At 48.4% G+C, this 14664-nt stretch overlaps 1 protein-coding gene across 2 annotated transcripts in view; it reads right to left on the reverse strand.

The window, feature by feature from the left end:
* The window catches only part of SGMS2 (sphingomyelin synthase 2), a 107164-nt gene that overhangs the window by 37160 nt on the left and 55340 nt on the right, over positions 1-14664 (reverse strand). For both annotated transcript variants that reach the window (XM_069743874.1, XM_069743875.1), the window contains one exon: positions 8145-8262. In XM_069743874.1, the coding sequence (XP_069599975.1) occupies positions 8145-8262 (118 nt within the window). The remainder of the gene's footprint in view (positions 1-8144; positions 8263-14664) is intronic.

Raw genomic sequence — 14664 nt, forward strand, 5'->3', positions numbered from 1 at the left:
GAAGCCAGGGCCGCAACGGAAGTGCGGCCTAGTCCGGGAGCGAGCGGCGGTGCGGCGCCCTCTAGCGGTGCCAGAAGCAGCCGGAGCACAGCGCGGGCAGCGGCGGCAGAGTCAGGAGGAGAAGGGAGCACAGCGACGTCAGCGGTGAGGGCCGCACAGGTAGTGCGGCCTAGTCCGGGATCGAGGGGAAGTGCGGCGCCCCCCAGCGGCGCCAGGAACAGCAGACTTACAGCACAGTCAGCGGCGGCGACAACAGGAGGAGCCAGGAGTCCAGCGACGGCAGCAGTGAGGGGGAGCCATGGAGCAGCGGTGACAGCGGCGGGCTCACCTCCCCTAGGTGGGCCTGGCAGCGGCACGAGACGACAGAGTAGGGCGACGGGCAGGCTGGCATCGGTGGTTCAGCTGGGCCCGGGACGCGTTGGTCGTGGGGCAGGTGCCGGTCGGGCAAGTAGGCCAGGAGGCCGAGGTGGATTGCAAACAGCCGTCAGGTCAAGATCCGCCAGGAGGTCCAGCGACAGGAGTGTATCGCCAGTCTCGGTCCCCCCTGGTGACGTGGAGGCCAGGGGCGCGGGCCTGGGGCAATTCAGCGGCAGCGACTACCCCGGATCTGAGAGCGAACATCCAGAAGATGGCGAACAGCGGGATTCCGGAGACACGGCTGGTGGGGACACAGCACCTGCGCAGCCTCGTGAGTACATGTCTATTCCTATTTCGGTGCCGGGTACGGTGGGGTTAGTGGAGGGGGTAGGGGACGCTGGTTCTGGGCTTCCTGGCGTTAGAGAGCTTTTGGCAGGTATGTCGCATATTTTGAGGCGATTGGACGCGGGGCCAGCAAGTAATATGGGAGGGTCACCTGCTGGGGCTTGGTTGGTGGATCCTGTTAGTACAGCCGGGGGAGGGGGCTCCGGTGAATTAGTGAGGTCTGGGGCGGCCGCGTCGGCCCAGGCAGCTGGGGTGTCAGTGTCGGTTCAAACGGAGACGGGTAAGAAGGATGAGATAAAGTTGGATGATCGGGCAAAAGGGGAGGTCTTTGTGTGCTTTGAGGGTCCCCTCGGTGCCCATTTAAAGAAGGAGGTGAAGGAGAAGATCTGGAAGGATGAATTTGTCGAGATTTTCTCCCTCCTCCCTTTGGAAAAATTTAATCTGGACAAAGGGAAAAAAGATGATAGCAAAAAGGAAGAGGAGGAAAAAAGGCGTTGGCGCCTGATTCCGCAAACGTTTGTTAATTGGCAACAGGCTTTTGCTATCTTGGCCAGTGTGATAGGAGAAAAATTCCCGGAAAATTGCTCGGGTCTTTTCTGTTACTTTGATTCTATTGGTGAGGCACATCGTACGTATGGGGGCCAGGCTTGGCAGCGTTACGATGAACAATTCAGGCAGCGGAAGGCGGTTAGGCCTGAGATAAAATGGGAGCATAAGGACATTGGATTGTGGCTGAAGGTGATGGCCCCTGTGAGGTACGGGCAGTCCTTTCAAGGGGGCGCGGGGAGTAGTAGTCAGCAATCAGGACAAGGGGGAGGAGGAGGACAGGGGTATCAAGGGGCGAAGGAAAAAACGGGAACGTGCTGGCAGTTCAATGACGGCCAGTGCAAGTATGGCAATACCTGCAGGTTTAAGCACGTGTGTTCCCATTGTAGCGGAGCTTCACACGGGGCTTCAAAATGTTTCAGAAAAGCAAGGGGCAAGCCAGCAGGGGGTAGCGGTCATGGGGGTGACGCCGGTGAGGCTTCAAAAGATGGCCCCTTATCTAAGTAGATATCCGGACCGGTTGAAGGCGGTGGTGATTAGGGACGGTTTTGCTGAAGGTTTTAGGATTCCTCACCCGAATCATACGGTCCCCTTTTCTACAAAAAATCTGAGGTCAGCAAGTTTACATGCGGATGTTGTTTCGAGTAAGTTAGCAAAAGAGGTGGAGTTAGGAAGAATGGCGGGCCCGTTTAGTTCGCTGCCTATGGAAGGGGTGATCGTTTCTCCATTGGGGGTGGTGCCCAAGAAGGAGCCAAATAAGTTTCGTTTAATCCAGCACCTATCGTACCCAAAAGGTTGTTCTGTTAACGATGGCATTGCGGAGGAATTATGCTCGGTTGTATACACGTCGTTCGATGCGGCAGTGCAATGGGTTCGTATGTACGGAGCGGGGGCCTTGATGGCGAAGACAGACATCGAGTCTGCCTTTCGGCTTCTGCCGGTACATCCGGAGAGCATTCCGTTACTAGGTTGTTTTTGGAATGGAGAATTTTATTTAGACAGGTGTTTGCCGATGGGCTGTTCCATTTCTTGCTCGTTGTTTGAAACTTTCAGTACTTTTTTGGAATGGGTTGTTAGAGACGTTTCTGATGTTGCTTCGGTCATTCATTATTTGGATGACTTCATGTTTGTGGGCCCCCCGGACTCTGCGGTTTGCGGTAATTTATTGGCCACCATGGAATGGGTGTCCGGGCATTTCGGGGTCCCTTTGGCGCAGGAGAAAACAGAGGGTCCCTGTACGGTCTTAAGTTTTCTCGGGATTCTTATCGATTCTAGAAAGATGGAATGCAGGTTGCCCGACGACAAATTGTTGTTGCTGAAGCAGGAGGTGTCCAGAATCGGAAAATTGAGGAAAGTGACGTTGAAGGAGTTACAGTCGTTGCTAGGGCGCTTAAATTTTGCGTGCCGGATCATGCCTATGGGCCGGATTTTTTGCCGAAGGTTGTCCAGAGCTACGGCGGGAGTCCGTGCAGCTCATCATTTCATACGTTTGAGCCGGGAGCACAAGGACGATCTGTTGGTTTGGCAGCGTTTCTTGGAAAATTATAATGGCAGATCATTGATTCAGCAGGAGGATTTGAACGCCTTTGATTGTGAAATTTATACGGACGCAGCAGGGGGAGCCGGTTATGGCGCCTACTGTGCAGGCAAATGGAGTGTCGGAGTGTGGCCGGAAGAATGGCGGCAAAACGGGCTAACCAAAAATTTGGCATTGTTGGAGTTGTTCCCAATTGTAGTGGCAGCGTTTATTTGGGGCGAGAATTTTAAGGATCGTCGGGTACGATTCCATTGTGATAACTTGAGTGTCGTGTCAGTTATCAACAGTTTATCTTCCTCTTCTCCCCCCGTGATTAGGTTGGTTAGGGAATTGGTGTTGAGGTGTTTGGAATTGAATTCGTGGATTTCGGCGGTGCATGTACCAGGTGTCCAAAACAATATAGCTGATGCTTTATCTCGTTTTCAGTGGGACCGATTCCGGGAACTGGCGCCAGATTCGGAACCTACAGGAGCGGGATGTCCTTCGCATCTGTGGCAGATTGTTGCGGAAGGGGAGGTCGCTTGATACAGGCCTCACTGTCGAGCAGGACATGGTCGGATTATGCAGCGGCGTGGGAGATGTGGGAAGGTTGGTTGGTCCAATGCGGCCCAGTGGAATCCGACGGCGATAAGATTATGGCTCTGCTGGCTTTGATGGGTAAGGCGGCCGAATGGGGATGGTCCGTTTCGAGGTTAAACAAAGTTGTTGCGGGTCTGGCCTTTGGTTTTCGGTTGCAAGGTTCAGCTGATCTGACAAAAGATTTTTTGATAAGGCAGGCTTTGAAGGGTTTTCGGAAGGGCAATGTGTCTTTTGATAAGCGTAGGCCGATTTCTTTTGGTATGCTGGAACGGCTTGGGGAGGCTTTGGGCGGTATTTGTAGTTCGCAGTTTGAGGTTGTATTGTTTAGGTTAGCCTTCTCTTTAGCGTTCTTTGGCGCTTTGCGCCTGGGGGAGCTGGTGTCCCCAAATAAAAATAAGGTGGGTGGTCTGTTAGCGGAAGATGTTGACTTTTGGGCAGGAGGTATTGTATTTTGGATCAGGCGTTCTAAGACTGATCAGCTTGGTAGGGGTAGGCGAGTGGTGCTGGGGAGAGTTGACGGTAGCGGGATGTGCCCGCAGCACTGTTTGGAATCTTATTGGCGTCTGTCGGCACTGAGGGCAGGCCCTTTGTTACGACATCAGAACGGGGAATTTTTGTCGCGCTACCAATTTACGGCGCTGTTGAAGAGGGGTTTGGGATCGTTGGGTGTTGACCCGAAGAATTTCGGGTCGCATTCATTTCGAATTGGTGCTGCGTCCGAGGCGGATGGTCTGGGCCTAGGCGTTGATGTTATCAAAAGAATAGGCAGATGGAGTTCGGATCGATATCTGTCTTATATTAGGAATTAGGTCTGTGGGGGAGAGAGCCTTGTTATGGTGTTAATCATTGTTGTGTTTTTTCAGGTCGAACCTCCCTCCTGGCATGGATTATCGGACATTCATTTGTTCATTGGGGTGCGCTTCGTGCGGATGTCAGGCGAAATGGTAGGCAATTAGGCTTTGTAAGGGATTCGGTGGTTATTAGATGGTTGGGATTCCGGGGTATGTTATGGCGGAGTTTGTTGCCGGCAGTTGCCAACGCCGCTAGATTGGATCGACCCCCGGACATTTTGGTGGTTCACCTTGGAGGAAATGATTTGGGAGTTAGGCCAGTGAGGGAGTTGATCAGAGACATTCGTTTTGATTTTTTACGGTTGTGGGTATCTTTCCCGGGTGTTGTGACGGTGTGGTCGGACATTGTACCAAGGCGGAAGTGGCGTGATGTACGGTCCCATAGAGGGATCAATAGAGCCCGGGTGAAGCTGAATAGGGCGGTGGCAGGATTTGTGTCTCGGAACGGGGGTATTGCCGTTAGACATTTGGAGCTGGAGGATGGGATTGGCAATTATTGGAGGGATGATGGAGTGCATCTTAATGATGTTGGTATGGATTTATGGGCACTCGGGCTACAGGAAGGAGTCGAGAGAGCTTTGGTGGCGGTGGGGCACTCACGAGCCTGAGGTGGTCAGGGCTGTTCGTGTGTGGCGGGGGGTGGGGTTCTTGGAGGTGGTGATGACGTTTTTACGGGGTTGATCTGGCTTTTGTTTACGGGCTCTGGACGGGGAATTTACCTCGGGAGCTTTGGGGTTTTGGTTTGCCCGAAATGGGTTACATGGTGCCCTTGAGCTGGTGGTCACGGCTGAGGGTAAAGAAGTGTTTGGTTTTAAAGTTGGTGGTGGCTTTATGCCTATTTTTGAGCCAGATTTCTTACCCCCAAGAACCCTCCCCTCCAGGTTTTTTACATATGGTATATATGTTGTTATTTATGTTATTGTTTGTTTAATAAAATGGCCGCTGTGGCCAAAATTATCCAAAGAAATTTACGTGTTGGTGTTTAATTTAAATTTACAGGAGAAGGGGAGAATGGCCCCCTGGGGATGGGGTGGGGGTCAGGAAGATTGAGTACGGGAAAGACCCTGTTTTGGCGATACGCGGTCAAGAAGGGGGGCTGTAATGGGCGCAGCTGGATGAAAGCCCCCACATGACTGCGTTGCCAAGAAGGGAGTTTTAGAGTTTTGAATAAAAAAAGGGATCTTATAGGTGATTGGTGGAAATTTTTGAATAAGGGGTGGACCTAGTGGGGAAAGGAGGCAGGGGCTGGAGAAGTGCGGGAAGGATCACTTGTGAGGTGAATCATCAGGAGAGAAGCCCACCCTCCCTCCCTTTATTGTGGATTAGTTTAAGTGAACAGTTTGATGGAGGGGTAGCCGGGGAGTTGGGTTTTTTCTCATCTCGGTTTTTTAATCAGTTATTGCCAGAGGGGAGTTTTCGTTATCATTGTCACAGTGGCAGTTTTGGCGGGGGGTGGGGTTCTTGGAGGTGGTGATGACGTTTTTACGGGGTTGATCTGGCTTTTGTTTACGGGCTCTGGACGGGGAATTTACCTCGGGAGCTTTGGGGTTTTGGTTTGCCCGAAATGGGTTACATGGTGCCCTTGAGCTGGTGGTCACGGCTGAGGGTAAAGAAGTGTTTGGTTTTAAAGTTGGTGGTGGCTTTATGCCTATTTTTGAGCCAGATTTCTTACCCCCAAGAACCCTCCCCTCCAGGTTTTTTACATATGGTATATATGTTGTTATTTATGTTATTGTTTGTTTAATAAAATGGCCGCTGTGGCCAAAATTATCCAAAGAAATTTACGTGTTGGTGTTTAATTTAAATTTACAGGAGAAGGGGAGAATGGCCCCCTGGGGATGGGGTGGGGGTCAGGAAGATTGAGTACGGGAAAGACCCTGTTTTGGCGATACGCGGTCATGGATGAAGCCCACACGTGAATGGTCTCAGGATGCTTTACTGTTAGCATGACACAAGACTCAGGGTAGCGCTCACCTTTTCTGCTCTGGACACATTCTTACACATGACCCAACCAGTCTGAAGGGGGCTTTATCTGAGAGACTGATCAACCGCCGCTCCATTTTCCCTATGGTGTTGTCTGCCCCATAAAGAATCAATGAATCGGCCGTTGTGCGTATGTACCTCCATTCCAGTTTGTAATGGGGATAAACATTCAATAATCTGTCAGTCCCAGCAGTCGGACACCCACCGATCAGCTAATCCACAGGATAGGTGATAACTTACTTTCACTGGACAACCCCTCTAAGGCCAAGTTCACATTAGCGTTCGGGGGGCTTTGCGGAGGGCTGCGTACTTCCACCATTAAGCTCCGCCTACTTCCGCATGCGTCCTGCGTACCTATCTTTAATATTGGGTACGCAGGACATGAGGATGTATTGTTTTGACGCGCCCGCCGACCACACGGGAACGCAGCAAATTGCTTTTTGTGCAGACGGCGGCAGAGTCAAAACGACGCATTCGCATGTCCTGCGTACCCAATGTTAAAGATAGGTACGCAGAACACATGCAGAAGTATGCGGAAGGAGGCGGAGCTTAACAGAGAAAGTACGCAGCCCTCCGCAAAGCCCCGAAAGCTAATGTGAACATAGCCTAAGCCTTAATCCAAGCAAAAGCAGAAACCAAGAGTGCATCTGTGTGGCCAGAAGCACCCGTACACACCGAGGTCTTCCCGATATGCACACGAACAAGCCTAGAATGTATGTGATTTGTGAAGGAACTGAAAATTGATGTTATGTGTGACTGTTTTCAATAAAACGTATCTGACAATGTGTCCTCATGCCAAAAACGCTGTTTAACACTGATTTATGGGTATGTAACTTAGCAATACAAGCAAAAGTCTGTCAAGTCTTCTCATTTCAGCCCCAATGGCCTTTTTATTTCAGGGTAACAACGAATTATCTAACATCGACCTTCAAGGAGCAGACAGCAGATCTGAGCAGGACAGCGGTGGGTTCTGCGGAGACACTGTTATAGAGGCTGAAATTTGACTCAAGTCAGGAATGGATAACATACAGTAAATTCCCATATATGTTAATCAAAAACCTAAGAATGGCAATAGAAAACATCTGTCTGAGCGATATAGGTGGTTCACATGGTGTGGTCATATTGCATTGATTTCTGTGATTTTCACAAAATTGCAGAATAAAACCATTATATCACTGCAATGCATAAATTCCCTCTGTTACTAAGCAGAAACCAGACACCATCCCAGCTCAAAAACTGATAGGAGACTATCACAAGTGCTTTTCAGATGTTTCAGTCTATGCTGTTCTAATACTACATGATGATCTTCTATTACAATGTCTCATGTACACATCGAATGACATGTCTGTACCAGACCAGGCCAACCCTGCCTGTGGGGACATAGCAAGCACCTACTTTCAGCTAAGCAAGTTCTATCTCTAAAGAAAATGTAATGGAAACAAGAAAATGTGTATTTCCGAAAAGATGTATCGCCAATTTGTGAACACATCATGCCCTATTACACGTCTTTCCTACCATTCTAAGGATAATTACATGCCACAGTAAACCAAGATACAGCTCTCGCAGTCATGTTAGCGGACCAGTTCTACAGGTAATGAATTAGGTAGATGTAATGATCCAGATAATCATCTTTAGACCTCCCATGCAAGAGGCTGTAAAGAGACACGCAACAGTTACTTGATTCTAAGCTGCAAAACAATAGGGCATGCCATGCGCCACTATGGTTCTCCGCACTGCGCCATATTGCAGAGTTATTCTCCGCAAGAGGTATAAAAAGTCAAAAAGTCATAGCGTGACAACTGAAGTGAATTTGGGGGTATTGCAGATCATATAGAAATCTTTGGATCACCCTTTAAGACTCAGATTGTACAGTGCATAATATAAAACTGTGACAATTGAATGTAGATATAACAAAATAAGACCTCTGGGGATGTGAAAGTCCTCACCTTTGGGGCACATTGGATGTGCATTCCAGGCACAGGAAGGGTAGTAACATACATTGTAATACACCTGTACAAGTACAAAGTCCCAACAATAAAAAAGTATCTGCGGCCCACAATCGATCTGTAAACAAAAAAAGGAAGAAAGTCTTATGAGCCGCAACAGGCAAAAATATATGATGTGCAACCTTCATAAACATTGCTGAGTATGATAATTTACTTGTACTGTTTAAAGGAATGTGTCACCATGTTTTTTTCTATGCAATCTAAGAGCTGCACGATGTAGGGGCAGAGACTCTGATACCAGTGATGGGTCACTGTTTCCTCTGCTGGAGATCTAGCAATGGTCAGAATGCTGAGCCCTGTATAAGGCTACTTTCACACTAGCGTCGGAATCTCCCCGTCGCAATGCGTCGGGCAGAGATTCCGACGCTAGCGTTTGACGCACTGCACAACGGGTGCAGCGGATGCATTTCTCCGGCGCATCCGCTGCCCCATTGTGAGGTGCGGGGAGGTGGGGGCGGAGTTCCGGCCGCACATGCGCGGTCGGAAAAAGCGGTCCGTCAGGAGCAAAAAACGTTACATGTAACGTTTTTTGCTCCCGGCAGTCCGCCACAACACGGCGCAACCGTCGCACGACGGTTGCGACGTGTGGCAAAGCGTCACAATGCGTCGCTAATGTTAATCTATGAGGCAAAAACGCATCCTGCAAACAACTTTGCAGGATGCGTTTTTTGCAATAAACGACGCATTGCGACGTCTGGCAAAAAACGCCAGTGTGAAAGTAGCCTAACCCCGCCCTACCACCGGATTGCAGCTTTCTGCCTTTGCACAGTGTACACAAAAGCTGCCAGTGGTGAGGGCATGGTATTAGGAGGACTACATGGCATCAGACGTCTAGCTCTCTAGTGAGAATATCTTGCTGATAAAACACCAATTTTATTGAAAAAGCAACACACAGACTAGTAAGTGACATCACTGGAATCCGGATCTGAGCACATACTTCATGCTGCTCTCAGATTACATAGTAAAAAAAACTTTAGTTTTAAAGCGCCATTCCAGCTTTTGCTTGTTTTTTATTTTACTGCTGGAGTGGTTCTTCTAATCTAAGGTCCCTGCCCCTACTCTCATACTTGCATAAAGCCGTCGTACTACTGTAGGCCTTCAGCAGTTTGTGACCTACCGTATTTTTCGGACTATAAGATGCACCGGACCATAAGACGCATCTTGGTTTTAAAGGAGAAATAAGGAAAAAAAAAACTGAAGCAAAAAAATGTGGTTAATTCGGTACTTATGATCACCTACCTGGTAAATATGGTCCCCTCATCCCTATCCTGGTATGCATGGCCCTCATCCCATCCTGTTATGCATGCCCCTCATCCCCATCCTGGTATGCCTGGTCTCTTCATCCCTATCCTGGTATGCCTGGTCCCCTCATCCCTATCCTGGTATGCCTGGTCTCCTCATCCCTATCCTGGTATGCCTGGTCTCCTCATCCCTATACTGGTATGCCTGGTCTCCTCATCCCTATCCTGGTATGCATGGTCTCTTCATCCTAATTCTCTTATGCATGGCCCCATCCTTATTCTGGTATGATTGGCCCCATCCCAGTCCTGGCATGCATGGTTCCATTCTTATTCTGATATGATTGACTGACCCCATCCAGTTCCTGGTATGATGGATTGGCCCCATCCTGTTCCTGGTATGATGGATTGGCCCCATCCTGTTCCTGGTATGATGGATTGGCCCCATCCCGTTCCTGGTATGATGGATTGGCCCCATCCCGTTCCTGGTATGATGGATTGGCCCCATCCCGTTCCTGGTATGATGGATTGGCCCCATCCCGTTCCTGGTATGATGGATTGGCCCCATCCCATTCTTGGTACGATGGATTGGCCCCATCCCGTTCCTGGTATGATTGGCCCCATCAGAAAAGATTAAAAAAACAAACCTTTACTCTTACCTTCCTCCGCTCCCTCGCAGTTGCAGCATCCTGGTCCAGTGCCAGCAGCTGCTTAATGCTTGTAAGCAGCGCATGGCAGGGACATCATGCGCTGCTCACAAGCAGAGCACAGCTGCCGGAATACTCACCGGGTGTTCAGAGATTGCGGGGAGTATCCATTCCTCTTCAGTAGCGCGCACTGTCAGTCGCCTGCTTCCTGCTGCTTCCATACCAGCAAGGGGATGGGGCCAATCAATTATACCAAGAAGAAACGAATATTCATTGCCCTCCACGCCCATGGGCGTGGAATCCAGTGCATATTCATTTCTCTTTAGCAGCGGGCACAGTAGTTAGCCGGAGCCGCCGACTCCTGCCTCTGTGACCCGCTGTTCCTCCGATACCGCTCCCCCACCTCCACACCACAGTCGGAGCCAATATATCCAAACTATAAGATGCACCCCCATTTTCCTCCACATTTTGGGAGGAAAAAAGTGTGTCTTATAATCCGTAAAATACAGTAACTGATAGCTCCAGTTTTTGCTGGAGAAAACTTGGTCACTTTTCAATGTAAGTCTATGAGAGTCTTGTTCTGGCTCTTATGGACTTGCACTGGGAGCTCACGATCGTTATCTCTGACTTCTGGTCAATCAGAAGTTGTGGTCACAAGATGGTGCAGATAAAAGGTGAAGATGGCGACAGGCAAGTATGACATTAAACACTGGAGTGGTGCTTTAAAGGGAATCAGTGATTAAAAAAAGCATTTATCTGCAGCCATTGTGCATTTGTATGGATGACATAGCAGAAAATTATCTTTAGATAAAATGAGTTTCTGTCCATTTATTAAAGCTCTCTGTATTAATCTGACCATTCTATGAAACATTACATTAACCACCTGACAGGAGAACAAATATCCTATAAAAAAGACGACAGGAGGCTCCTTCATATATCAACTATATAGTTGGCTTAAAGCAAATCATCCATTTCTATTTATTACGTATACTTCAAGTTTAATTACTTAAGCAGTTGACAACAGTCCTTAAAAAAGTGTCTAAGATTAATTTCACATTAAGTATTTTTGGGGTTGCACACATTCAGCAAAGCATCGCATTAGCTAAGCATCAAGCTAAAAGGCAGTTACTCCATGGCAAGGAATTAACATTAGTGATGAGCGAGTGTACTCCTTGATCGGGTTTTCCTGCGCACGCTCGGGTGACCTCCGAGTATTTGTTATTGCTCGGAGTTATAGTTTTCATCGCCTCAGTTGCATGATTTACGGCTTCCAGATACGCTGAATACATGTGGGAATTCCCTAACAAATAGGCATTCCTCACATGTATTCAGCGTAACTGGAAGCCGTAAATCATGCAACTGAGGCGATTAAAACTATAACTCCGAGCAATAACAAATACTCGGAGGTCACCCGAGCGTGCGCGGGAAAACCCGAGCAACGAGTACACTCGCTCATCACTAATTAACATCCACATTCTCTCTTCACACAGGTAATCATGTAATTCAACCCCTGAACTGAACTATCTTGCATGTCTTATTACTCCATTCAATGTCAGCAAGCATCCTGAATGGTAATGATGTCATTCAACTCCTTTGCTAGAATTCATCGGTTGCATGGTTCCCAGTATTTACTGTTGTAGCTCCAGGGGGGATCTCTGTAGATGTTTATCTCAGGAGAGGTGCTATAGTATAGAGATGTAATCAGGACTGCATCTGATCACCTTCTCCACACCAGGATGTGTTGAGCAGATGTCCTTAATTTATAACTAACCAGCTCCCATAATCCCGCTCTCCTCTCCCTGTACTGTAATTTAGATTCATTCTTAGGGGTGCACGCATGTGTGGGGTCGCACGCATTCAGCAAAGCATCGCGTAAGCTTGCGAGCAGGGCCCTCACTCCTCCTGGTATCTGTTTTGAACTGTATTTCTGTTATGCTGTAATGTCTATTGTCTGTACAAGTCCCCTCTATAATTTGTAAAGCGCTGCGGAATAGGTTGGCGCTATATAAATAAAAATTATTATTATTATATTATTATTAGTTAAGCATCAAGCTAAAGGGCAGTTACTCCATGGCAGTTAGTCAGGGCAGGAGTCAGGTAACCCAAACTCTGCTCTCCCTTCTATCCATGTGCTTTATTCCTATCCTCCTATGTTCCCTTGCCATCCACATTCACAACCCCATCCCCCCTCTATCACGACTCATACACATCAACCCCTCTATACTTCGCTCTCCCATGTACAGCTCTCATGCACTTCTCACCTTCCTGAAAAACCTCAGTCCATCTTGCCCAAACACACAGCACAAAAAAATCTTCAAAACCATACTAACCTTATTTATATTACTTGCACTCCCTCATCTCTCTCTTTCAATTGTACCCTTTGGAATCCACGGTTTGTATGTAACAAGCTTCCTTTCCTGCACAACTACTTTCAGAACAACTCTCTAAATCTGTTGGCCCTAACTGAAACCTGGATCCTCTAACACTGACACCCTTGCTGCCATTTCCCATGGTGGCTTACAATTCTCCTATTCCCCCGAGACCCACAAACAGACCTGGTGGTGGGGTCGGCATACTCCTGTCCGCACAATGCACCTTCCAGGTCATCCCCCCAGTTACATCACTCTCATTCCCTTCTTTTGAGATCCACACCATCAAGCTCTTTAGATCCCCTCTCCCTCAGAGTAGAGATCATATATTGGCCCCCAGGCTCACCCACCCAATTCCTGGACCATTTCTCAGCCTGGTTGCTGCACTTCATGTCCTCAGAACTCCCAACCCTTATCCTGGGAGACTTCAACATCCCCACTTCCACATCTGCATCCCAGCTTCTATCACTAACCACTTCTCTAGGCCTCTCACAGCTCTCAACCCCTGAGACACACAAGGACGGTAACACCCTTGACCTGGTCTTTGTCTGGCTCTGTTCAATCTCCTACCTAAATAACTCACCGCTTCCCCTCTCTGACCACAACATTCGCTCCTTCATGCTCACAAATCCTAGCCCACCCCAGCACACTCCTACCTACCATTCAGACAGAAATCTACATGCTATTAATAGTGATGAGCGAATATACTCGTTACTTGAGATTTCCCGAGCACGCTTGGGTGTCCTCAGAGTATTTTTTAGTGCTCAGAGATTTAGTTTTCATCGCTGCAGCTGAATAATTTACATCTCTTAGCCAGCTTGATTACATGTGGGGATTCCCTAGCAACCAGGCAACCCCCACATGTACTTATGCTGGCTAACAGATGTAAATCATTCAGCTGCGGCGATGAAAACTAAATCTCCGAGCACTAAAAAATACTCGGAGGACACCCGAGCGTGCTTGGGAAATCTCGAGTAACGAGTATATTCACTCATCACTAGCTATTAACCCTCATACACTTTCAGACTCCTTACACTCATCATTGTCCCCAATCTCCTCTTTTTCCTGTCCTGATCTGGCTGTACATCACTTCAATGACACTCTTAGGGTACGTGTCCACGTTCAGGATGGCCGGCGGTTTTGACGGAACGGCAAACTCGCTCCGCCCCCTTCTGGAGACGCGATGATGCCAGATGTGTTCATTGCACACATCCGGAATCATCACACCCCACACATAGGGCCCTGTGTTATACCTTGTGGGGCGCAGCGTCGCCGCAAGGTAAACGGAGATGCTGCGATCTAAAAAGACGCGCCGCATATCCTGGAATTGCAGGGCCGCCGGATGCATGTTACCACGCATAGAGGAGACGGGATTTCATGAAATCCCCTCCACTATGCTGTAACATCTGGACGCTGCATGTTTGATGCTGCGTCTCTATGCAGCGTCAAACACGCAGCGTTTCCTGAACGTGGAAACATACCCTTAGAAGCACCCTGAACCAAGTAGCCCCCCTCACCCTCAGAACCTCCAAACAGAGTAAAATGGGTATTATACCTACCGATAATTCGGTTTCCAGGAGTCCATCCTGACAGCACATTGGAGGACGTCCTCCTCCTCTTTGCAGGGACAGGAAACACAAAATGAGAGGTTAAAAGGTTCCACTCCACCCCCTTTTCCTCAGTGTTTTGACAAGTACCACACCATGGATAGATATACTTTTGAAAACTTTATTAACCAAACATATTACAGCATATGAACTGGCATACATAGGGGGGACCATAGGTGCTGTCAGGATGGACTCCTGGAAACCGAATTATCGGTAGGTTTAATACCCATTTTCCAGGACGTCCCCCTGACAGCACATTGGAGAATACCAAAGAAAAAAACCTCGTTTAGGGTGGGACAACTGCTTGGGGAACTTTTCTCCCATAAGACGTCTGCTGAGCTGCTACTACATCTATTTTATAGTGCTTACAGAACGTATTTACCCTGGCCCAAGTTGCGGCCTTGCAAATCTGATCTAGGGACGCTCCTGCTCGTTCAGCCCATGATGCTGAAACAGCCCTAGTAGAGTGTGCTTGAATCCCTGTTGGGCAAGCTATCCCTTCTGATGAGTAGGCTTTTGAAATTATAGTCGTGATCCATCTAGCTATTGAGGCCTTGGAAGCTTTTTTACCTTTATTCTTACCCCCAAATAGAATAAAA

Source organism: Ranitomeya imitator, chromosome 1 (genome assembly GCF_032444005.1).
Source record: "Ranitomeya imitator isolate aRanImi1 chromosome 1, aRanImi1.pri, whole genome shotgun sequence".
NCBI lineage: Eukaryota > Metazoa > Chordata > Amphibia > Anura > Dendrobatidae > Ranitomeya > Ranitomeya imitator.